The sequence below is a fragment of the Harpia harpyja genome, chromosome 1 (genome assembly GCF_026419915.1).
Source record: "Harpia harpyja isolate bHarHar1 chromosome 1, bHarHar1 primary haplotype, whole genome shotgun sequence".
NCBI lineage: Eukaryota > Metazoa > Chordata > Aves > Accipitriformes > Accipitridae > Harpia > Harpia harpyja.
In genome coordinates, this window is record NC_068940.1 from 34265630 (window position 1) to 34291394 (window position 25765).

Here is a 25765-nt window from a genome sequence, read left to right on the forward strand (position 1 = left end):
AGCGTCCAAAACATCTTTGCATTCTGATTTTACAAAAGAGGAACCTGATGTTCTCTTTAGAAAAGAGACTGCAAATCCAAAACAACCAAAGATGGTGAGAGTTTCTTACCTTCATTTCTTTGACTTGTAATTAAGAGAACTGTCAAATTTTCAGTGTCTCAAAATTTGTGTTTTACTTTCATTTAGTCACAAACTTATTTTTAATTGACTTTCCACTAAGACCAAGTGAATTAACTAATGTCAGCTTCACTGTTTACTCTGTGTGACCTGTTTAAGATTAGTTTACTCTGTATTTCTTTTTAAAAGTCATCTTTTTAAAAAAGTCCCTAAATAAGCACCAACTTGTGCTTCTCATGCACTTCTTCATTCACTTTTGAATGTTATAGTACACAAAACCACAACACTTAAAATATCTGCCTAACTGATGTTTTATTGCTCACTGTTTGGGCAATGCAAGGGAAAATGGTTTTCAAAGGAATGTGATTTAGTACATCTAGAAGACATTTAATGAAGTTTAGGTGATTGTTGGGAACCTGTAGTTCTGTTTGCAGCTTTGCCCTTCTGTTGAACAGGTTCAAAGTTGAGTCTTAAACTCTATTTTTATAGAAAACAAAGCCTAAAGAAATGACAGATGCAACAAAATCCCTAATTAGTAAAATCAGTGACAGATACAAAGTAAAGACTGATGAAAAAGGCAAAGCAAGAGACTCCTTGGGTTTTAACAGGTATGATGTGAACAATTTACTTTTGTGCTTATTCTTTTTGTGCATGTGGCTTTGTCTGTGATCTACTCCTCTGTCTACAATTATTTCATATCCTGCTTTCATCTGAATCATTTGTTCACTTCTGATAAACCCTATTGTACTGAGGAGTAGGAGACTAGTAGTTGAATGGTTCTAGTAGTTGAAATAATTACAAAGGCTGTTAGAAACACCATTCAGTGGTCTTTCACTCATTCACTCACTCACAACATGTTTTGTGGAGAGAAATTAACTGGGACAGTTCATGGGCACTGCACCATCCTGTCGTCATAGTTTGGGGGTCAAACTTGGATTCAGTTATCAATTTTCTGATCATCTAAAGTTCCTAGTTCTCTCTTCCTGAAAGAGTTGACTGTTAGACAGTTTAAATTTAACAAATTCTTAAATAAGAAAATTAGTCTTACCTTTCTGGAACTGATGCTTGGAGATATACTTTACATGTAATTACATGCTCTCCATGTTTGATTGTAACTGGGTGACAAAGGACTGGAATAGTTAGGCTATGTCACCTTGTAAACCTTTTGGATAGGGATTTGGAAGACATGCAGAACCTGCAGTATAGCTAGCTGTGTGATGTGGAATGAATTTTTCTAGAGCACAAAAATGAAAGGGGCTGATCTCTTTTAATCCACTTGGTTTGGTATTTAAATGCCTGAATAATTTGTTGTGTTTGAGAAGGCCTTTATTTATATAAGCAGTATTCTAATGCATATATTCTAATTAGCATTTAACAAAATGTATCCTTATGTTTTAGGCCGCATTTAAATAAATCCTGTGTCTCTAAGGTAACATATTATTGCTTTTATTGGAAATTTTTTCAGAACAGATGTATGTGTATATATATGGTGGTAGCAAGTAGATGTAAAGTAAAAGTTCACAGATATCGCTGAATGTTAAATATCTGTAGACATTAATGTTAATTATGCATTGACTATATGTACTTAAAACACTTTTTATATATTTACTTATGTGGAATAATATTTTTACAGGCAACTATCAGCCAGTGAAACCCAAATTAATTTCTGTTTACATATTATATAATTGAATCTGTTCCTTTTGAATGTGGCAATGCTAAATATTTAGAATAAAAATATTATAGTAAATGAGATTATAGAATCCTTAAATGGGATATAGCCAGGACACAGGAATTAGTCTTAATGTTTGGGGGAAAAAAAATTCTGAGGTTTTGTTGATATCCTTAAAGGATAAATTCTAAAAGATTTAGTTTCTGCTAGGTCTTGTCCCCTTTTGCCATATTGTACTGTTGCTAATCAAGTGGAAGTCTGAGCAGCTGCTAGGTTTTTTCATATGTTCATGATGAAGAACTTGCTTTTTGTGATGATAGTGTGTATAAATGCATAGTCCAAATTTGACATATGAGTTAACTTTTTATTTATGTGTAGGAAGAAGTTCAGGATAGAAACCTGAAAACCACTACTTTTCTTAATACATCTGCTGGTCATATTATGTAAGTAGTTAAAACATTTTCAAACAAAATTTCTAATTGCCCATACCTAACTCTGTGAAATGTTCATTAATTCAGTCACAAAATTGATCTCTCTCTCTGTTTGACAGGGATGATGTCTACAACTTTAACATCAGTGGGTTTGATGAGCCTACAATAAAGCTTGGAGTAAGAATATAACTGAAACTGATATGTTATGAATAGAATATAAAGGAGCTCAGTCAAGTTAAATTATGTCTTCTGAAAGTATAGTTAACATCTAAAAATTCAAATTACATCACTGAACTAAGTGGGGAAAAAAAGTTTGCCATGTAAATACCTCCATCACTTTCAAATGTATAATGATACACGCTATCCTAAGGTTCTGGCCACTTAAAGCTATTACGATGTTTTCCTGAATTAAGAATAAACCAGTTTGTTAGGAGTATCATTATTGTTAAATCATCCTATTATCCTGAAAGTGTTATTGCCATCCTTCCAGTCCCCATTGTAAAGACATCTTTGCCCAGCTGTTTGAGTAAAAATAAAATCTGGCTAAGATAAGAGCAAAAGACAACAAAAGAGAGTTTTGCTTCTTATGGCTCAGAGGAAGCCTGCTGAATTAGTGAAGGTAGTGAAGTAAGTGGATGGAAAGTAATGTATTAGTTTGAGATACTGAAAGCTTCAGTCAGTTCCAGTTGGTTTTAACTATCAGCTCTGTTCTTAAATAATTTCTAAGATAGAAATTAATCATTGTAAAAGTATAAAAACTGAGCAGAAAAGCCCTTAACTGTTACTGTCTGGTGGCCTGTTTAACTTTTTTCAAATTGTATAACAAATTAAAACCTTCATTTGTTTCTTATTTATTTACATTTTTAGATCCAAGAATTGCATGTTACTGAACTGAGTGTTCATACAGATCCAAACAAAAAAGGGTAGGGATGTTACATTTTGTCCTAGTCTGCTGATTATCAAGAATAGTACTGTCTGCATTCTCCAGCATTCCATTATGAAAATCCAGGGAATGTATGCATGACAATAATATCTTGACTGTGTTGTTTTTTCAAGCAATAAACATAGCTGCAGTGGTCTCCTGGGCTGTTTCATGATTTTCCTTTGGGAAGCTTACAAAAAAGGAAAGAATGTGTTTCATGAAGAAAACAGCTTTAGTTCTCTTCATGGAATGCTATGGGGATATAAACTCCTGAATAGAGGGGGATAGTTCTTTGTTAATGATCAGCCTGCAAAGGGACATATTGTTACTGTGTGTTCTTACTAATTGTTAGCAAATAAGCACATCCACTAGAGTTTAAGGTAAATGGGTATATCCAAAATGGATGTGAAAACAAAAGTAGGTACATTTGTTCGAATTCTTAATCCACGTATCGCATGAACAGTAGGAAGATTTAGAACAGGTATTTTTAAATGTATCATTTAAAGGTGTTTTTTCTTTTCTAATTAAGGAACACAGATGACAGTAAAACTAGCACTGAAGTGAAAGGAAAAAAAAAAGTAAGGCTCAGATTTTTGTGGATCAGTGTATCTTGTCTTCCTACCTTTAAATACCAATTATGTAACTGAAAAGTACTAAAAGTAAATCAGTAACTTAAGAAATTTTTTGGTTTTTGTAGACTAGAAACAATCAGAACAAGAAGCATCTCTTTAGTGACACAGACACAGAATACAGAGGTGATGACAGCAAGACAGACATGAGTTGGCTACAAGAATCAAATAGAAAATCTAAAGCCCAGTTAATTGATTACAGTAAAAATAAAAAAATAGGGAAACCAATAAGCACAAACAAAAGTAAGAAACATTTTTCATATTCCTTAAGAATGCTATAATAAGTTTGTCCATAGATATTAACTGCACAGCATGTAATGTGCTGTGTTGCAGATAACAATATGTTTTTGTTGTCTTATTTCCAAGCATAAGGAATTTTCAAATTAGTTCTGATCATTTCTAAAAGGTTAATTTCCAAAAAGCCTGTATTTTAATGTGTAAAAGTATTGGAGGATGGGACAGACAGAGGTTGTTGTCAACCAAAAAACCTTTGGCTTTTTAAAATAATGTGCTGAAAGCAGTTTACTGAATCAGTAAGTTGGCGGGCATAAAAGTGATTGTATGATTTTACAGCTAAAACTCTAAACGTAAAACATTTGAATATTTTGCTGATTTTTATAACTTTATGTATTGTAACAGCAGATAAATTCTCTGAACCTGCTTGCCAAGTGGATAAACCTAAAGGCAAAAATGCAAATAAGAAAAAGGTAAATGTAAATTTGCAACTAGACTTGTAATACATATTCAAAATATCTTAACTCACTACAGAAACTGTTTTTAAATAATTTTTTATAAATATGTGCCATTTCTCCATGCTTATTTCAAGAGCATTTGTTAAATATGGTTTGTTCTTTTCAGGTACTATATTCTTTTTACATAGTATTTAGCTAGTATTTCAGTCATAATACTAGCTATGAGTTAGAGTGATTATTATATATTGATGCTTTTGTAAGTTTTATTACTTAAAATAATTGATTATGTCTATTTACTACTTAATAGCCATTTACTCCATTGAATATGCCATTAGCTTTTCAACAAGTTTTCATGTGTCTAATGTGCTTAATTTAATTTTAATACCTTTGCGATTATATTTTTTTAAATGAATATATGTAACATAGTGAAACTGCAAAACCAAAAATGTTATAGATGTTCAGAAAGAATAATAATTGCAAAATATTGTAAATGTATTAACGTTGGGAGTATAATACATTATAAGTGATTGTGAACATGTTAATGGCAGGTGCTTGTAGATGTTTGTAAGCCACAGTTTAAAAAACAAACAGCCAAAAAATCCCCAAACCTTCCCCTGCCCCCTCCAGACTACTCTTTGGTCTCTTAGACTGTACCATAATTATTGAAATCTATTTAATGTTAGTAGCTTAAAGCTACATACGTGCATTCAATGTAAATCATGCATATGAAAATATGATAACCACATGTAGGTATTGATGGTGATACCTAGCACATGTAAATCCAAACTGAAGAGGGCTTCAATTGCCTAATATTGAATCTGTCTACTTACTAAAATGTGTCCTTTTTTAGTAGTGAAATTCCCTAGATCTACCCAAGCAAGTTCAAAGTGCCTGCTTTGAGGAGGTAGGGTTCCACTACTGCATAGACTTAGATGGAGAGCATCTGAAGCCCAAGAAGTCACTAATAGACTTGACCCTGGAGATGATGAAGCTAGGAAAGCATACATTTTTGCATAGATCACTTTTCAAGAGAGTACGAGGCAAGAATGCTAATCTCTCCTAGTCTGAGGGGCATTGCACTTGCATTTTACATCCCTTCTAATGTCAGGTCCCTGGGGTACTTTCATGAGAACATGCTTTGCTCTATTTCTGAACATTGACTGCTGTGTAGAGAAAGTGGCAGTAGTTATGATGCAGAAGGGAGGACAGATAGAAAGGAAGATAGATTCTAGTCTAGTGGTTAAGGTAACCAGTTCAGAGGTGATGATCAAGGATGCTGGTTCCTGCTCACTATGCAGGCTTTTGGTTTTGTTCCATTTCAGACCAGTTACAGTCTAATTTAAACGTGCACATATTTCAGAGAGCAAGCTTTGGAAACCCACTTCACCTTTGCTGTAGTTCAAAAATGGTATTTATTTTGCCTCTTTACTTTTTTGACTCTTACATTCCTGACTGCACTGTGCCCTATCTACAGTGAAAATTATCTTCCCAAAATGCTTAGTAGACTGATGGTTGGACTCTCTGAGCTTTGGTAAAGTTAAACTCTTTCAGTTGTTTTGAAATAATGGATTTCAAGTAATTAAACCAAGTTGCTTGCCATTTAATGTATTTATTTATTAATCAGTCTGATATATACTGAAGATGTTTTTATTCTTCCAAAGATAAACAAATGTAAAAAACTGAATTCAAGAACTGATGAAACGATAGAACAAACCACCAGGCAAAAACTACCTCGAAGGGCAGCATTAGCAAAAAATTACAGAGAGCCTTCCAGTTCAGAGTCAGAGAGTGAAAGGAAACCTTCAGCATGCAACTCTAAGGAGGAGAAATCAAAAATACAGGTATAAAGTTGCATTTTATTCTTAAAAATCCACTTCTGCCATATTTTTCAAAATAAACTCTAGTCTGCTTTGTACTTAATACTCCTGAATTTTAAGTGCCCAACATAAGCAAGTTGAAATTAATTTTCTTTATTATTTATAGTAGTGCCCTTTTTTAATATGCGTATTTAGCTGCTAAGAAAATCAGTCCCAAATAATCTTCTCGGTCATAATAGTATTTCAGTTTCTATTTATGAAAATTATTCTGCTGCAAAGAACCACTGTGTCCTTTATTTTAAAAACTTAATGATATTTTGAAAATGTCTATTAGATGGGAGGTTTTAGTGAGCCAAATTTTGTTCTTTTAGGTAATGTGATTTTGATAATGCTATGCCTATTTTGTGTAAGCTACAAAATGCTGACTTGATAGAGGGTATGTCAATACATTTGCTGAATACCCAAGTAGGATTTTTAGTAAATTAAGCAATGACATTGGGTGCTAAAATGTGTTCATTCTTTCAGCATAACATTTCAATGTATATGGATGGGTCTGTAAACTTCATTGATTAAATCCTGAAGCATCAGTAATTGCCTCCAATAGTTAAGTTCATAAGAATAGACATTTGGGTGCTGAATTAAATTCAATGCTTACTGATATTAGAACACCTGATATCCTTATGAATTTAAGTACTTCCAATGATGTTCCTTTTTGGACCTTCTGCTTGTTCAACGGTACCTATAGATAATATGCTCTTTACCTGTATATATATATATACACTTCTGTATGTTTACAAATGATGTTTATATAAACTTTGTATCTTAATAGAAACATATGAATGGGGAAAACAAGGATGATAATCAGCAAAAGGAACTCCAGAATATTTTATCTATGGAGCCACAGAGAGTAGCTAACTGTGTACTTAAAGCATTTATTAAATCAAAGAATTCTGCAGAACAGGAAGTTGAAATATCTTCATCTGAGAGTCCTGCATCTCTTGAGACAATGAGATGTAGGTATTTTGACTTTTAACTTATAGCAATACTGTATCAAAAGTCAGAGGTTAAATGAGGATTATCACAGTAGTACAGTTTTACATTTATTTCATGCTTTTAAAATAAGAGATATTCCCTAATTCAGTGTGTATCACATAATTTAAGGAAGTGTATTAATACATTACTAACAGTTTTATAGGCTGGTGCAGTTATTTGACATCAGCATAATACAGAATTGCAATACATAAGTGTTAGAATGAATCTGGTAACCGCTAAAATAGTGTGGAGAGTGCAAAAAGTGCAAGTGTGGCAAGTCATATGCCAACATTTAAACTAAAATTCCATACATCTGAGACTTGCAAATACCTAGAGTTGGAAGACTTATCAATATGGGGCTTTAACTTACCTTTTTTAACTTTCATTCCTCATGCTGACAGTTAAGTAACTGTTTTCTAGGTGCTGAAAGAATATCAGAAGGAGATGTTACTCAAGAGCATACTTACAGTGAAATGTCACCTGGGCTTCAGGAGTCAACACCAGAAAAAAGGGAAATGTTAAACTTTGAGAAAGGAATCTCTCCCAATAATTTCTGTCCACAAAAAAAGAATATTGAAAGTATATGTCTAAATCAGTCCCCTGAGATTGCTGTTAAAAAGTTAACATTTGGAAGTAAAAGTTTCTCACCAGTTTTAACTGAAACATCTTTGGTAAGAATATTAAAGTTACTCTACAGTTATTTTAACTGAAATCGTTCCCTTCAGCTGCCAACTGTTTTATGCTTTTGTACATCTCCTTTCAATAATGATTTTTTTTGTTAATGTGTAGCTCAGCTTAAAGACATACAAAACTGTCAGTGGAAAACATGCAAAGGTATCTGTATCTGAAACACGTGATAATAATGAAGATTCAAGTTTCAGACACTACTTTTCAGACACAATTTCTATTAAAGGGAAACTACAAGATATCACTAAATCTATCACCAAAAGTAAAGAAGAGGTATGTTCCTAAATCCTTTTGCTCTTCAGAAGAGAGCTGCAGCTTTGGGTCTATTTTATCTACTTTACAGATGCTGAGGTTTAAGGGAAATTCATCTTTCTTAATGTTAAACAGTATATATAATGTGTACTTGTGACCTGCTTGGAAAATCCTACTAGTTAATTTTTAAATATTTGAGAGAAATTAGTAAATTGTTTATCATATGGATACAAGGAAAGAACTGTATCCCAGATCAGTTATAATTAATACCTTAAAAAATAACAGGGAGTAAATATTTTCTTCCTGACTTTCAGTAAAAAATAAACAATTGTTTACAAATTAAAGAATTGCAACATCTGCATGGAAAAATTCTTGAGGTGAAAAAGTGCTCTTGTAGTTTTAGCATTAATGTACTACTCAATATAACAACTATTGTAACATTGGCAAATAAATAAAAACTGCTGTATACCTTCAAACCACTTCTCGTAAGTACTTTTTCTAGTGAAAAAAGCACTAGTGACTCCTTTAAGAAATAATTTTGTTTGTGTCCTATTGCAAGAAACAGTTAGACCTTGTTGGTCATTTGACTTATTGCTATCAATAATTATTAATTTGAAGAATTTGTTTATTCTTTCATCTAGTGAGACCTAGTAGTAATTCATGCAGTGATTTTTTTTTTTTTCCTTAACTGTAGTTGTGTTCATGTCCCTAGTTTAATGAAAAGCAACATAATTGTGGATTTCAGATGAAGACTTCTAAAAGTGCTTTAATTTGGAAGCTAATAAATCATTGACTTTTCTTTTAGGATTGTGTACCACCATCTCCAACGTCTGTTTCCAGTGGAAGTAAAGTACAGTCTTGGAGTGAAGAACCTAAGGGCCCCACACATGAGTCAGGTATAAACATTTAATGTAAAGCAAAAGACTTTCAATGTGTCTCTGTAAAGGTTAAGAAAAATGTTTATTTGGTATAAAAATATGGCCCAAGTTTTTAAATCTTGTTTTCTTTTATATATTTTCAGTATTATTCCATTTTTACTGTTTTTCTCATTTTTCTCTGCTGTTCTAATTATCCCCTAAAACAAACAAACAAACAAAAACCAATAACAGAAAAACAACAAAAACTGGGCTTCAAAATGCAGTTACTGTAAAGAGTTAGTTCTACTCTTAAGAAAGAGCAGCATTCCCACTGACACTGGAAAAAAAGTAGGGATGATGGTATTATCAGGAAAAGAGGGCTTACGATGAATCTCTTTAATGAGTGATTCTTGCATGGGTCAGAGTTCTGTGTTCTGTTGAAATCCTGTTGTTCATTTACATCAAGTTCTCATACTCTTCTTTATCCTCCCATGTCATTATTCTAAATAATCCTAAAATTAACCATTGTTTTCATGTTAATTAAAGGGCCAAATACACAGACATTTCTCAAACGAAGGTACCACAGTGATACAGAAAGCAATTCTGATGAAGTAGAAACAAGCAAAGAGGAGGAAAAAAAAGGAAACAGAAGAACAAAGTTACAGCCTAGAAAATTATTTAAAACAGATGATGCTGTTACTTACAGAGGTTAGTTATGGAGTGAAAGTTGACTATAGTTGTGCGAAAGTTTAAAATAACATAACAAATTAAAGTTTTAACAAGAAAATGTAATATCCTTAAAAAAGCATTTTAGATGTTTAAAAAAAGAAATAAAAAGAAATGCTAAATCTTTAGAGACTATATCCATTTAAAAAGTCAGGTAATTTATATGAAAATAGAACCTGGTCTCAGCCATCTAATAGGTGAAATTAATCTATATATAACAAAAGCTGTTCTAGGCCCTGTTCCAACTTCAGATGGGATATTTTTTCATACTGAATTGTGACATCTTTTTCTACTTCTCTTCAGTGTCTGAAAGCGTATCTACTGTATCTGTAAATGATCTGTCTGGTTTCGATGGGGAAATCTGGGATCCTGGTTGTTCAACTATCAGTATATGTCAGAATCTCCAAAAAGAATTTACTAAGAAAATTGAGGCAAGACATTTCATATACAATATTAGTTGTCTGTGTGGGTACATGTACATAAGAATGATAGCTTGCCTTACACCACAGAATTTGCTTAAAAGGACATGAAAATAGCTATGTGCATAGAACTTCAAGAAATGACGGAATTCAAGTTTCCTTTTATGCCTTTTTCAATTCCTTTATGTACTTAACTCTCCAATGATTTTCTTTCCCAGGTCTGTTTTATTTTTTATCCTGTCTGTTTTTTCAAAACAAGCTTATGTATCTAAAGAGTGTACAGCATTTTGATTTTTTCAAATTATCAAACCCATGAGTGAAATTTATTTGCAAAAAGGAAAACTTGAGCCTGAATAATGCATTTGTTCATCTAAGACAGCTGTAAGCACACATCATTCATTCCATGTGTACCTTCTCTATTTTGAGGAAATATATTTTTCAAATAATATACTTCTCATTAAGTTAGGCAGAATTTTATCAAAAACATAAACCCACGTTAATTTACATTTCATTAGCAGAAAGCTTATTGTTAAAGGATAGAGAGATAATTAAAAAAAAAAAAGGTTTTTTGCTCAGTATGATCTGTGATACTAAGCAATTACAGTACTAAATGTAGTACAGGGGTTTTTTTCCTAAAGTGAAAATAATCTGAGTTTAATGTTAAAACAACCTTATAGAGCCGCTCACGGAAAATGGATCATTTTACTAAGCAATCATTAAGAGCTGCCCACGAGCATTTGACAACAATGAGTTACCAGCTTCATGAATGCAGGTCTGTAATGAAAGATTTATTTTAAAACACCCTTAAAATGCAATTAATACCTTCTAAAAGTAACTCATTTTGTTTTGGTAGGATCAGGCAGCTGGACAAATTTCATTTTGCTCTTCTTGAGGAACTTGAGAATTTTGAAAAAGATTCTCAGTCCCTGAAAAACGTGGAAAAAGAATTCTCGGTTTGTATTTTAATTGCTTGATCATGGAGAAAAGTGAATTCTTATGGAACCCATAGATTATTCATATAATCTTTAACTTTAGATCATTAATTCTGATTTAAAAAGCCTTTATAATTTTGCTTAAAGTTGGGTCAAATTTCAAATAATGAATTTGAGGTGTTAGGATTGGCTAATGCTATGCTCTTAGAATTTCTAGCTCACCACTGTATGTTTTTCTTCCTAGAATAAACTACTATTACTACTTTTAATGGGCTGTTTACCCCATTTCATGAGCGTTTTTTTCAGCTGGCCTGTATTTCAAGAACAGCCTGTAGGTATTTAACCTTATTTGATGTGTGTTCTACGATGAGCCAGTTGACATTATGGGTCTGCTACTTGCTGTAATGTAAAAATCGATACACAAATATTCATGTAAACACAAGACTATATTCACCTTTTTTCTTTTACACTGAAGGTATGGCTTAAATTATATGGAAAGTCTTATTAAAATGCTATGGGTATTCTTTTTCATTGTTTTGAAACTGTTATGCAGAACAGACTTTTGGTGAAACTGGTTCCATGATAACAGAATTCCTTAAGTGCCTCATCCTGCCAGCTAAGCTTATTATTTTCTTTCAAGCTTCTGTGGTGACTGTGTAACTCCTACCCATTCTGTGCTGAGTCTGTCATTGTAGGTTATTTTATTCATATTATATATGAGTCAGTTTTAGTTCAGAAAATATTACTTCCTACTGATTATCATCTATTAATATTTTTCTTTCCAGACCTTTTGGAAAAAACATACACATACTTTTAGTACATACATGAAAAATGAGCAACAGAGGTTAGTAGGCTTCATTAATCCCGGGGTGAGATTTGTGTTCTGTTCATTTGAGGTATAAGTTAGGCCAACTAATATTCTCTATGCAATTTCTGTCTTCCATAAAATAGAGATAGTAAATGAGATGAGAAAATGAGATTAAAATGTTACATTAGAGGAAAAATGTAATTATTCTCCATCTAAATTTCTCCACATACCTGAGGGACTATTCCAGTAGTAACAATGATGGTAATATTTATCCATGCTTTTAAGTACAAATACAGTACAAATAATGGGATATATTAATGATGTGTGTGGAAAGTTCATACGTAGCAAAACCATTTGAACTGCCTTTTATTTCTTTAGAATTCAGATTCTTAAAACTTCATTTGAAAACAACATCTACCATACTGTTGACTATGAAGAACATATTTTTACTTCAGAGGTATGATGAACTTCTGTTTCTTTCTTGTTTTTAATAATTTTTCAATTTTACCAACAGATATCAGTATTGACTTTTTTCCCAAAGAAAGTTGTTATCCTCAGCATTGTATTAATGCCACATAAGTATTTTTATAGTTTTTCATTGTCATAAAATGTCCTATAATGTAACAATACTCAGTGTTATAGGCCTAGATTTCACCCATTAGAAGGTGTGTGCAATTATGGGGAAAATTGCTGCAAGATTTGTTCTGTATTCTGTGGTTTTGTTTACCAGTGTTAATCATCCAAGAAAGAACAAATTTAAAACATATGTCCCTTTCCTTAGGCAGGTGGATGCATGTGCACCTGTCTCAGTTATAAACCATTTAGGGATGTAATTGTCTTCTTGAAAATGGGTTACCAATTGTGAGCAGAGAAGATGCATTCCGTATCTTTTTATAGATGTACCTGATGAAAGAAGACTTAAAAGGACTCCAAGAGAAACTTCTTAAAGAAATGGTAAATGAAGTTATCTTGTCCTCATTTCTATTTATTGTGTAAGTATAGCTGTTTGAACACTAAATTACTAAAAATTCTAATTTCTAGTCCCCTATCAAAAATAAAAATGAGTCAGAATCCAAGTATCACTGACATGTTTTACTTTAAACCTTATCTGGTTGATAAAAGCAGCAGGTAGCTATGGATATACCGGTTTAGTTCTGAGTCTTAATATGTTGAATATTGACATGGAAAAGAAAAGTATCATATTTGATATGTTAAAAGCAGCATACACTATGCACCAGAATTACAATACTTAAAAAAAAAAAAAGGAAAATTATATTTAAAGTATGTGATAAATGTAATGCTTTTTGCACAGCAAGAAGAGGAACTGTATAATGTTCGCAGAGGACTGCAGACATTGTTTCAATCAGAAGATAGAATTCTGAAGTAATATTTTCAGATACCTTCCTGAAATTCAAGGTGAATATAAACACTCTTTTATAACGTAAAATTTGATGACTTTTTTTTTTTTTACACTCAAGGAAACTAGTGTAATGAAAGCATATTTTCATTAATAATATTAAAATCTTTGTGGATAAGACTTCTCCTTTTATAGGTGATATTTGGAATTATTTTATTGAATCTGCTAAAATGCAATATGTAAATTTTTGGATTTTTAGCACATGCTATTTTTTAAGAAGTCTTTAACAATTTTTATAGGTTATTTAACTGACTTTCAGAGAAATCACCTTGAATTTCACTTTGAATCTATGTTTTGGGTCTGTGGGTACAGAATACCCCTTTTGTCTTATCCAGAATACAGCGAGAAATTATTTAGGGATCAAATCGCCTGTTTTGATCTCAGTCCTATTTGTCTGTGGTGTTAGACTTCAACAGGAGTTTCTAAGAGAAAACAAAACTCTAAACACTTGTGGTTGAACTACGTTGCAAATAGTTGTATTAAATATTTCAAGAAAAATATGTATTGTCTGGTTTTGGTTTTTTTTTACAAAACGATGTCATTACTATTTTGCTTTAAATTGGTAATATGTATTTACACGTCAGTCAAATAAAACTTCCTGCTGCGCAAATATTTTGTGTAAGACAACAGATAGCAAGAGGGTCTGCTATCTGCAGCTCAGAAATACATTTTACATACTTATACAATCTATTCCGTATATTTAGATTTCAGAAGATTTCCTAAGAAAACGACCAGTGAGTTATAATTTACACTTCTCCTTTGTTGCCATGTATCAACTAGAAGGTTTCTTCTGAATATTTATGATGCGCAACTTCTAAGCTAATATTTCTCTTAAATTTGCTTTTAAATTGAACAAAAAACTACCTTGCATTTTCTAGTTCCTTAGCAGCCTTTTAATCTTTTTTAACTTGCAATCCTGCATGTATATACTGTAAACTTTTCAGGCTCAGAGAAATAATATCTTTCATTTAAGTTCTCATAAAAAATGGGGATTAAAAACTTACAGCTGATCAAGAAGTAGCAGTTGTGGAGAATAACTCCTAGAAAGTGCATGTCTTGGAGCTTGTCTACATTACCACATGCAGAGCTGCCTCTTTACCATGGAACTGACTCCAGATTAACACTCCCAGCATCTCAGGAGCCTGAGCTCACTCAGCACTGCACTAACACAACTTTACAGCTTCTGGAGCAAGGCTGAAGAGGGTACATGCTTGTCTGTAGCTGATGTTATGACTACAGAGGTCTCAATATATTAGCCAGTTTGGGGGTAATAGCTCTTCACAATTTAATTACTTTATAGCCCTTATTTTATATGCCATTATACTTCTTATTTTGTCCTTTGGTTGTCTTTAGCATCATATACACTTCTCTGTCATTTCTTCTGTTATCCCCTCTACCTGCTGAACTCTTCTGTTTTTCCTGTTTCCTTTCTACATTCCTAATACTGCTTTTATTATCAACACAGAGACCTTTACTTACAGTAGTGTTCTTTAATATTTTTTCTCATATGTTACTGAAACCACTCAGTCTATATCTCTCAAACTCTTACTTATGTTCATTCCAGCTAGTTCTGAATGCAGCTGTTATGCTATATTGCTATTATTATTGTCTAATATTTTTTTAAAAGTCTAATAGACTGGCTTTCTTCATTCTAAGTTGTTGGCTGTTATTTAGGTCTCATGTTGATTTGACTTTCTTCAAACCCACCAATCATTTTTTCAAAATACTTATCCAGTGGAATTTCCCTGCTGAACCTTACTACTATCTGCATCTTTGGTGACACTTAACCAGTTTCCTTTTATTAACTCTTTGTTGGCTTGCCCATACAATCTGTCTGTCCTGCAGGTCCTTCATATATCTTTGAGTTATCCTTCATTATTTCTGAGAGTAACCATCTCCTAAAGTTTATTTTCAGAGAGAAAAATGGCAGGATTTAAAATTGAATTTTAAGGTAAAGTTAAGGTAGAAAACTCTTTGACAGAGGTCCTCAAAGAAAATGGGAAACTCTGTTGATTTTTAAATTACTTAAATTAAAGTATTAACTCCATCTCAGCCAGACCCAATACACTTCTTAATCTTTATATTAATATTGTCTTTAAATTAAAGAAAAAAGAAAAGTCCATACTCAAAGATTGTAGCCTGAACTCAGGACTCACTGAGCAACCTACTGTAATTTCAATTTGCCTCACTCAGAGCAGGGGGTGGGACCTAATGACCTTGGGAAAAGACCTAGGTTCTTACCAACCTAAATTAACCTATGACTTTATGAAAAAGATTGCTTTTATCCTTATTGAAAATACCATCTTTAAAAAAACAACTTCTTAGATCAGAAATGGATGTGACAGATTTCTGCCTAATGTGCACTGAGAGTAGAATGCAGAGTAATTGGTGTTCTTAGACTTCATTGATGTGAAATGGTTTATTGTAAACAGAAATAGTTATAAATGAAAAATATTTCTTACAAATTGATTTTAAAAACACACGGCTGTGTTGTCTCTGGAAATTATTATATTGAAATTGACAGTAAATAATTTGGTCCACTTATCCCATCTACATAAGCGTACTTAATGCTTTTCTAATTTTTCTGAGCCTCTGATTTTTGTTTGGTTTCTTTTTTTTTTTTGAGCTTGTGATCACTGTCATCTCCACTAGATGGACCTAATGAGATGTTAAACTTTTTTTTTTTTAACTGGTCTAATTGAATTTTATCTGTATATGAAACAGCATTTTTCTTTTAACTGTACAAGGTTTTAAAAAGTGCACTGCAAGGCCCAAATTTTTTTCTTACAGTGAGTACATACTGGAAAAATAATACAATTGCTAATTTTAGTGAGGACTCATGATAAAATAGAAGTATGACATTTTTCTGTCCACCTATCAGTCTTTATCCCACCCCACTAACTTCTAAAAATTTTGAGCAGGTACAATGAAATATGCTTCACATTTGTACATTTGTTATATCACCAGGGAGTATTCACAGTAGCTAAGTTCAGGACAGGGAGATTGCTTTTTTTTTTTTTTTTTTTTTTTAGTTTGTGGATGGGAAAGCCCAGGGGTTATTCAAAGCAGACACCTAAATGAAGTGATGGGATTTGTGCACTGCAGGCCTGTTTCCTTTTTTCCATTGGCTAGAAGCAGCACATGGAGAATAACCTCCCTAAGCTAAACATGCCTTCAGTGGATGCCATCCTAAGTTCCAGCAATAACTAAGCAGAATACATGGCCCAGTGAATGCATGCAGTCTCCAAGATAGACTTGCCCACCAGTAAGCTGACAGTAGTTAAGCTGACAGTGATTGTGTGACTACATCAGAGCCACACAACATTCTTTCTCTTGCAGACCAGAAAAAAGGCTGGGATGCTTGTGATGGAAGGACAGTTGAGAACATGGGGAAGAAGCAAAGTATATTGCTGCATAACTACAAGATGGTTAAGTCACATTAGTAATACAGCTCATAGGCATTGTTTGAAATTTGAAAAGCTGCTCTAAGTTCCCTAAAAATATTTTTCTGTTTATTATCTTTTTCAACATCATTTTCATGTGTTTTATACAATATTTTTATTATCAGTGAAAGTATGCATTGCTGCTAAATAGGGGTGTTACTGTCATGGATTATTAGCCAAGTTTGTAGTTAACAGGGTGTCATCTGCTGTTCTTAAACTAAAAATGGTTCTTCTGCTGAAGAAACTTTTCTCTCCTTTCTCTTCACCCTTTTTGCATATTACACCTGGACTATCATTATATTGTTGTTTAGAATTAATAGTATTTTATTAATAATAAAGTTAAAATGATTGATAAATGTAATTAACAGTATGTTAAAAGGCTAGTTATAATGTTACATACTCCCATGAAAAGCCAGCAAGTTATAAAATTGCAATAAATAGAAAAAAAATCTTTGGATCAAGTAATTGGGTAATTCAAGTCTTCAACTGATAGTCACATAAGTCAACCATTAAAAAGTTGTACAAAACTACAGCTAGCTACAACGAAGCTAGCAAGCTTCATTGGTCCTGGGCACCACATCTCCCATGATTCCTCAATTTCTTCTAGCATTGCCCTTACTGACATGTATTTTAAGTGTTGCACTGTATGGTCTTACCTTCCATTCTTAAATGTTAGTTTATCCAAAGAATAGCTCTGTATTTATGTTATTTCATACCCACGCTGAGCAGCAGAAGAGAATTGAAAGTTAGTCCATCCACTGTTTACATTGATTCTATTCATGACCTTGCAGCAATTTAGTAGTAATCTACACAAACAATTCTACATACAGTATTTTATTATTTTCACGCTTCATGGAGATCATCTCAATGAAGCTACAAGATCGAGAGTGCCTTTTTCAAGTTTTTAACATTGAATGACTTCCTAAATGGATAGCATTTAAGACTCTTGCAGAGAAATTTTTGTCTTGTGAGTGTATGTGCCATTTTGTTGCTGTTTTGTCAGGCATGCTTTCCAGCTATCAGTGTATTATTTTTTTTTCTAAGTTTTTCCTTTTAGTAGTATTTTGAGCACAATTCTCAGATGCTTCTAGATGTCAAGCATTACTAGAATGGCTGGCTTCACATTTTTCTGAACCAGTTGTATTTGCTTTGTTATTAGCATTTAGTAACTTTTTTCTTCTTACTGTCAAGAAACCATTAAACATTTGTGTGCCAAACATCAAAGTACATTGTTACATTTCTGTCTATGGTTGTCCAATTTAGTAATTTTGAATGAGAATAACAGTGTACTTAACTGTCATTCTTTAGAGGGCCAGAACCTCAGCTAGTGTAGAATGACAATCATGTTATGCTGGTTAGGATCTGGTCCAAAACATTGATATTCCATAAGATGGAAATCCTTAGTTAAGATCATCCTTTTGAAGACTCTGCGTTGATAAAGAAACGATATGATCTGGTGCGTAATAATTGTAATCTCTTCCCTTCCCAACTGTCCCTGGGAAAAAAAGAGCTTGAGGAAACATTCATTTCCTGCAATAAGTAGTCATTTAATTAAAGAACAAAAGTAACAGGAATCAAAAATGCTTGCAGCTGTGATTCTGTTAGACATTATATAAAAAAGAATGAAATTATAATACATTAAATTAGTTTTTAGAACATGAACTTAAGTGTTTTACAAACTAATTGTGGTAAGTTCAAAATGTCTTGTCAACATAATACTGAATGACAGTGTGTCATGTCCATTTATGTCAGAGGCCTTGGAATGGTAAAGCCTGTACATGCACAACATCTCCTTTTCCAAGATAGACTGCAAAACAGTTTAAAACAAGTGTTAAAGGAGAGTAGTAGGTTCTTTCAAGTAGCTTTACTTCAGTCTTTTTCAGCAGATCGTCCCACTCCACAGGCCACCACTCTTCTGACTTCAGAGCGAAGTACATCTCTGGTGTTTCTTTCTGTACGGAAGTGCTGCAGAGACTTCATCTGCAGAGTCCTTCTTTCACATAAACATCAAGGTACCCTGGACTGAACTTTAGGGAAAGACTTATATATTCCCTGATGTGTGTTCAGCAGCAATATCAAAAAAGTAAAGACAGATTCTTCTCAGAAGAAAATTTCTATGGCCTGTGAAATCTAGGAGATAAAATATATTTGAAATAAGTATATATATATATATATATATGTAATTTTTTAAAAAATTCTATGTTAGATTAACAAAAAAATTGTTTTTTCTAAAAAAACCCAGTATTCGTTCTGTTTAAAGGTACAGTAACAGTATTGAAGAATATTAGCAACTTCAAGTCTTACAACACATTTCCACACGTATCCCTTGACTGTAGTGCTGTTACAGTCCTCAGGGCCCAGTCTAACCAGTTTACAGTTATTTGAGAGAGCAAGTGCAAATCTAGGTGTGAGGTTGATTTTATTTTTCTTTTAGGAATTAAGCCACAGGTTGTCATTGGTAGAAATACTCTTTATTGTGCAGTGATCTTGTTATTTTGTAAGAGTTAAGCAATGTTGAGCTGATGCTTCGGAAAATACGAGGACATACTGTTGGTTTAATGTACAATAGGGTTAAAAGTCTGTCTGGAATAAATATACTCTTGCTCTGTAGGCTTGTTCTTTTGGCTGAGATATGTAATTAAAGTCTCAATCATTTTTTAATGCCTTAGCACTAATTGTAAATTGTAAGCCTGTTTACTCCTAATATCCTGAACAAATTTCAAAATATATCATTATAATCTACTTAAACTCCCCAGGTAGCTTCAGTTAGAGAAGGTATATCTCACTTTCAAACTGCAGCCATCCCTTTTTTTTTTCCTCCCCTGTATTTCATTCTATCAATGCAGTGATGTCTTGCCATAAACATTGATTCTGAGTCCTGTAATGTTAAAAGGGCCCTAACAATTGCATGAACAGTCTATACATACATTACATAAATAGAGCATTTAGATCAATGTACATTGCATTTATGGCTCAAGTGTATTTGCCTAGACCATCTTTTCATTGAACATCTAAAGGTCAGTTAAGCTGGAATTCATTCCAAGTTCAGAAATGTGGGCCCAGGCACTGCTGAAGTGAGCCTTCCAGAATGCGAGACTGCACACCAAGTTCCTTAGTACGATGTTAGGCAACTTATTTTAGCAGAGAGCACACCTGAGAATGCTTACAGACATGGCAAGAGTACACTGTGCTCCCAGCAAGCCCTAAAATTGTGTTTTAAGAGCAATTGGACCTGCCCAAGAGACCTGACAGAAATTGTAGGAAATAACTGATTGCTATTTCAATTTTTCTCTAACAAGGTCTTTTTGCAAGTAACAATGGCTGTGGAATCAGCCTCTCACATTTTTTCCCACTTAGAAAAGGGAATTGGATGTTTTCATGCGTGTTTAAACATAGTACCTGCCGTCAGTGCTAGCACATGAAGCAAGCACTAGATTGACTAGGTTCACACTGGCCCAACCACTCAGAGGGTGACATGAGTCCAGTTATCTCTCCTGACCTCTCTGCTGGACTGCCATTAAGTGTGCTTCGGGGGGTTGCACTCCTTCCAGTAGCAACTGGACTGACATTCAAGGGTTACTGAAATCTAAAGGCTGAATCCATTAGAACAAATCCAATTACAACAAATGCGTTATGGGCATTATGTATGTCTTGTTACGGTATGTAGAATTTTATATTTCTTAGGGAAGTTGCAATGTTTGTGATAATAAGGTTGCACACTGAAGTACATTTAATTCAAAAACCTTTGTATAGTGTATTAAATTGTCTAATTTTTAAAAAATCATTTTTTTTTCTATGTTACACCCTACATATAATTTGTCATAGCTTTTGAATCTTCAGTGCAAAGAATGCAAGCTGAGTGATGTTCTGGAGCAGGTCTGGGGGCTTCTCAGTGCATGTTAATCAAAGCAAAAAAAAAAATCAGAAAAGCCAAGTTCTGAACAGGGAGAGAAATATTTCCATTTTCTTTTAAAATAAAGCTTTCTTTGCATATTCTTCTCCCACATCCAGCATGTAAGAGCAAAATCTACAGATTCAGGACTCAGCAGACTGTTTTTAGCAGGCAATGGAAATAAACAGCTGGAAAACTGACCTTGTCAAATGTTTGCTTGATGCATGTACCTCCATTTCATTACTTTTGTATTCATTTAGCTCTTTCCGAATTGCTGCCTAGGAAATGAAAATAGAGGAAGGTTAATAATTTTGTATCTATAAGCATTGTAAAATACTGGACTTGCAGAGCAGAACAGAAGTTTTCTAAAGTAGAAATAATAGGTATTGGGTATAGCAAAGCATACTATGCCAGTAGAGATGCTGAGTATTTAGGTTATATGGATTGGTGATGTGATACTTCTTTTCATTCATTACTGATTGCTGACAGGGTCACTTCTGTCTAGAAGCAATTCTGACAGGAGAATAAAACCACGGTGCTTATTGTCTCACATCTAGTAAGATTCCAGTTAAAATTTATTAAAGATTAAGAGAAGTTGCTGAGAAATTGATCAGCTGGTCAACTGACTTTTATGGAATTTAAATGTGTGTCATTTTTTTAAATAAAAATCAGACTGTTTGCCTTATCAACTTGCGAATACCAGTCCAGACTGTGTTACCACCTGTATCCATAGGATTGCAGTCATAAGTGGAGAAAAACATTCTCTTTTGTGCTTAATATAATGAAATTCAAGACTATAAAAGTGAGAGCATTCTTTTGTTTAAATGGCAACAGTGAGTGAACTGGAACATACTGGTGCTTTCACAGATTCTTATATATTTGGTACTTTGTAGTTTAGCTACCTAAAATTATGTACCCATGTTCATGTTTTATATCAGAGATTTGGCTTATAAAAAGAAAAATGAGGAAAAATAATGTATTTTTCTACTCTGAAAGAGAAGGTTTTCAGTCATAAATGCAATGGTCAAACTCCTGACCCTCAATTCCTGATGTATGCCACCAGTATATGCAATTGAACTCTGTCACTTTCTTTTTAGCTTATAAACCTGTCTAGTTAGCAATATAAAAACAGTAAAACTAGGAAAGGCCTAATTTTAATACACACCCAGTACATACAAGGAAAATACAGAATCATTATTCCATTGATTAATGTATAACAGCTTATTCACCATTTTAGTGAGCTCAGGAAACCAGCTACTGTAGTAGAAATACATTGTTCCTTTTCTATAGGAGTCCTCTAAAACCATTTGTTACACTTTTTACTGGGGAGACACTGGAATGGAGAATGAAGCATTTGATCTGCACATCTCAGAACAAAGCAGTAAGTAACAGTCCTGTATTTGCCATTTTACCCAGTAATATCTCGGCATCCCTACTCGTTCTGCGTGCTGTAGCCCTGAAACTTCAAAACTTATTCAGCAACTGTTCTGTCTAGAATCATGCTGAACTAGTTTTCTTACTACTCAAGCACCTAAATGTGAAAGTTAAATTAGGATGTAAATCAGCAATGTGGCAGGTATGTGATGGAACAAAAACAAGTGTTTGTTTATGCTTGTGAAAATGTAGGACCAAGTGACTCCTTGAACGTTCAATAGGAAACAGGAAAGGAAATATTTGCATGTTTGGGACAAAACTTCCAGTCTGAGGATAAATGTTAATACTGCATTAGCTGGTAATGGTTTTGAGTTGCAGCTCTAAAGCATTAAGAAAGATTCTATCCACCTTTTTTCTTTTTTTTTTTTTTTTTTTTTTTCCCCCTCCTCTCAGTTGATGGGCTGGGTAGAAGCCTTTAGAATACTAAATAGGCATTTTTAGAAATAGCATTTTTTTTATGACGGTAGGCATTGGTCAGTGTGGTTTCAGCATAAAAATTAATGGTAACATTTACAGAGATTAAGTGTCCCAGAGGTTAAATGTCTTTGCAGACTCTTATGTATCGCTATAGACAAAGCAAGTAGAAAGTGGTAATATGTAATTTTCATTATGGCAGTACCTTATCTGCTGCTGATAGTCTTGTCCACGGTTTATCTGCTCGCCTGTCGTAGTCCTGTGCTTTTGCCACCTCCACATAATCACTGAATCGAATCAGGATTTTTCTGTCTCTTAGTTCATCAACTGTAGGTCTCTGGTTAAGCTGTATTAAATAGTTTTGTGAAATAAAACCAGTTTTAATAACAAACATATCAGTAAAATGTGCAACATTTTCTGCTTTCCATCTTAGCTCAGTCTGCACTTATGTGTATGGGAAAAAAAACCCAACCCTTGGAAATTCCAGGGAAATACTCAATCCTTCAGAGGATTGTTAGGAGAGTAATAATGGTTTAAATGGAGTTTTGCGCTACAGCACAGTGGCTTTATAATGGACAAAAGAGGAAAATATTTTAACCTGGATATTGATAAAATGCATTTACAATAGGTAAAAGAATCATAACAAATTTATTATGATCAATGTATAATATCACATGCTGTAGGGGGTTTCTACTTTAAGTAGAAAGTCAGCGGCAAATTGCCTGTGTAAGGTTTTCAGGACTGGACACATTGTAAGAATTTCAATTTGGTTTTAACAAGTTATCAGCATATTTGGCTTATAATTCCAGTATGGATTCCTAGGAACAGAACAATAACAAGATCTAGTTCTGATTCTGAGAATGCCTTAAATGCAAAGAGAAATTTATTGTGGGAGTACACCTGGTACTCAGCAGGGAGTCAGCTCTGCTCCTGCTTGCTACAAAGAATGAAGCAGTCCTTTTCTATCAATACAGTTGCAAAATACGCAGTGTGCAAGCAACCATCCATGTTCTGATTTAAAGTTTATATATAAATATTCTACTAAGTTTCATGTAGCTGAGATAAGGTAGATATTTTTATAATTTGTATTACGAGATACCACTATCTCAGACACTGCTGAAAAGGGTATATATTAAGGGAGGTTTTGTGTACTAATAACCTCTATGACTGGTTGATGTTATATTAGCTTTGCTAAATTTCTAAAAACTAATAGAAGGTATTGCAAGATTTTACCTTTCTTGTCAGTCTCTGTTTGATTTCCCTTCTTTCTTCCTGTTCTGTTTGATCATTTCGTTCTGCAGAGAATATAAAAAAAAAGATGACTTTCCTCATGAGGAGGATTGGTGTTTTCCAAAGTTCCAGCCAATAAAAAGCAGAGCACAGAAAAACTAGTAGCTGGTTCTTAGTTGTATGTTTTGTAGTTCAGTGCCTCTCTCTGGTTCTCTATTAGAACATATAGTTAGTTCTTTGTAAGGACAACGTACTGGTGCCAATGTCAGCTCTTCCTGTGCTCTGACCGCCAAGGATATTTAAGAAAACAACAGCAGCCACACCAACGCTCCAATTGTATAAACTTTAGAAGGAAAATCAAAATAGTCCATAGTTAATCATAATTTTTTATTCTCCATGTTGCTGGAGCCATTCATTGCTGTTAGCTGCTGAAAAGACTGCAGCAGCTCCAGGGAAAGTACGTTCTTTCCTGTGTAACCTTATTCTCGGGCTACATCTTTAGATGGTCACACTGCCACAGCAGTTATCTTTGACTTGCATGCTTTTTTTCTCTGCTATTCAGGATATGCCACTGACATTAGAACCTCTTTATCCTCATGGGGTTTTCTTTTGTAGTGTTCCATTCTAACCTAAGCCAGCTTGCTTTTGTGTGTTGTGCCTATTAACATTCAAGCCGTGATAACTCCTACACACTGGGTCTAAAAATAGACTAGAGTGCTGTAACACACTGTGAAATATATCCTTTGCCTTGGGAAACAAGTTAATGGCATTTCTATTTCTAGTACTATCTGTTACTAAATTAAGGCGTGAGCCTATGACCTGAACAAAGCTGAAGACCTAGAGAAAAATGTTCAACCATTCAGAGATTCTCTAGATACTACTAAGTTTATTATACCACTTGCATTAGGCATTTCCAGTGTTAAAGCACACACGTGATTTTTTTAATATGCCTCCAAAAAACACTAGCACTGCAGATGAGTTTCCGAAATTATATTTTTAGTAATGAAGTATTCTTCTCCCTTATTTTTACACTCATTAGATTACACTGAAATGCAATCATAAGTATCTATTTAAAATAACATAGTAGTGCATAGCTACAACTGGCTATAGTAGAAACGTAAATCAAATTAATCTAAAATGCTGTAATGCGCTACATTACAATTTGGTGGCAAGGCACACAAATTTAAAAGAGAATAGGACAGCTAAAATTAGTGCTTTGTCAGGGATGAGCAGCTATTTAAGTCTGGAATGTTTAAAAAGAGAACAAGCTTTAAAAAGTAGAGCGTATTCTAAGATGTACAGATACCTGCAAGAAGTTACGAATATGCTTCATTCAGTTTTAATTCACCCCTTTTAGACTAGATACTCCTATCTATATATTTTTATTAAAAGAAGAGAATTTTCTGTGGTGTAGTGCCTTTTTAAGATATGACTGTGATATGCACTGAGAGTTCCTAAAGAAAAACCACAAATACACATTTCTGATCAAAAAATGCTTTTCCAAATATAGTAAACATATAGCAACCCATTTCTGTGAGACAGTTACTCAGGTTCAGAAAAAATAAAACAAGATTTGATAGGAAATGCTAGCAAAGGCATTATAAAACTCAGGCATTATTACAGAGACAAACCAGAGAGGTTTTTCCCATCAGCATCACTCTGCCTACACTTACATCCATTCATTAGTGAGGGCTGGTTTTATAAATCTCAGTAGAGAGATGCTCCCAATTATGAAGTGGCATGTGCAGTACTGTAATTCATATTGCTTCTCTGTGAGTTATCCAGGGAACTCTTAGCTGTGCGTGACACTGAAACAATTCCTGGTGTTAAGAATGAACCAGGGATTGTACAGTGTGATTTAAGAGATGTTGCATTCTTGAATGTGAATGTCAGCTTTCTGTTGATTACAGAAAAAAACATGTTGGAACACCTGGGTCATGATTTT

General features: G+C 33.6%; 2 protein-coding genes across 4 annotated transcripts in view; one reads left to right on the plus strand and one right to left on the minus strand.

Annotated features, from left to right (window-relative positions):
- Nucleotides 1-13436, plus strand: part of SYCP2 (synaptonemal complex protein 2) — a 29458-nt gene extending 16022 nt beyond the window's left edge. The window contains 22 exon segments of the mRNA XM_052786305.1: nt 1-94; nt 607-725; nt 1516-1546; nt 2165-2229; nt 2337-2394; nt 3085-3140; nt 3669-3717; nt 3837-4011; nt 4411-4475; nt 6122-6301; nt 7107-7290; nt 7730-7980; nt 8099-8269; nt 9054-9144; nt 9652-9813; nt 10135-10262; nt 10928-11022; nt 11104-11203; nt 11968-12026; nt 12369-12447; nt 12888-12944; nt 13303-13436. Coding sequence (XP_052642265.1) covers nt 1-94; nt 607-725; nt 1516-1546; nt 2165-2229; nt 2337-2394; nt 3085-3140; nt 3669-3717; nt 3837-4011; nt 4411-4475; nt 6122-6301; nt 7107-7290; nt 7730-7980; nt 8099-8269; nt 9054-9144; nt 9652-9813; nt 10135-10262; nt 10928-11022; nt 11104-11203; nt 11968-12026; nt 12369-12447; nt 12888-12944; nt 13303-13377 — 2344 coding nt within the window. The 3' untranslated portion in view covers nt 13378-13436.
- Nucleotides 13437-18372: 4936 nt separating this feature from the next.
- The window catches only part of PHACTR3 (phosphatase and actin regulator 3), a 115914-nt gene continuing 108521 nt past the window's right edge, over nt 18373-25765 (minus strand). For all 3 annotated transcript variants that reach the window (XM_052786331.1, XM_052786320.1, XM_052786340.1), the window contains exons 10-13: nt 23824-23885; nt 22796-22936; nt 20944-21020; nt 18373-18980 (exon numbers count right to left, since the gene is read on the minus strand). In XM_052786331.1, the coding sequence (XP_052642291.1) occupies nt 18965-18980; nt 20944-21020; nt 22796-22936; nt 23824-23885 (296 nt within the window). In that variant the 3' untranslated portion in view covers nt 18373-18964. The remainder of the gene's footprint in view (nt 18981-20943; nt 21021-22795; nt 22937-23823; nt 23886-25765) is intronic.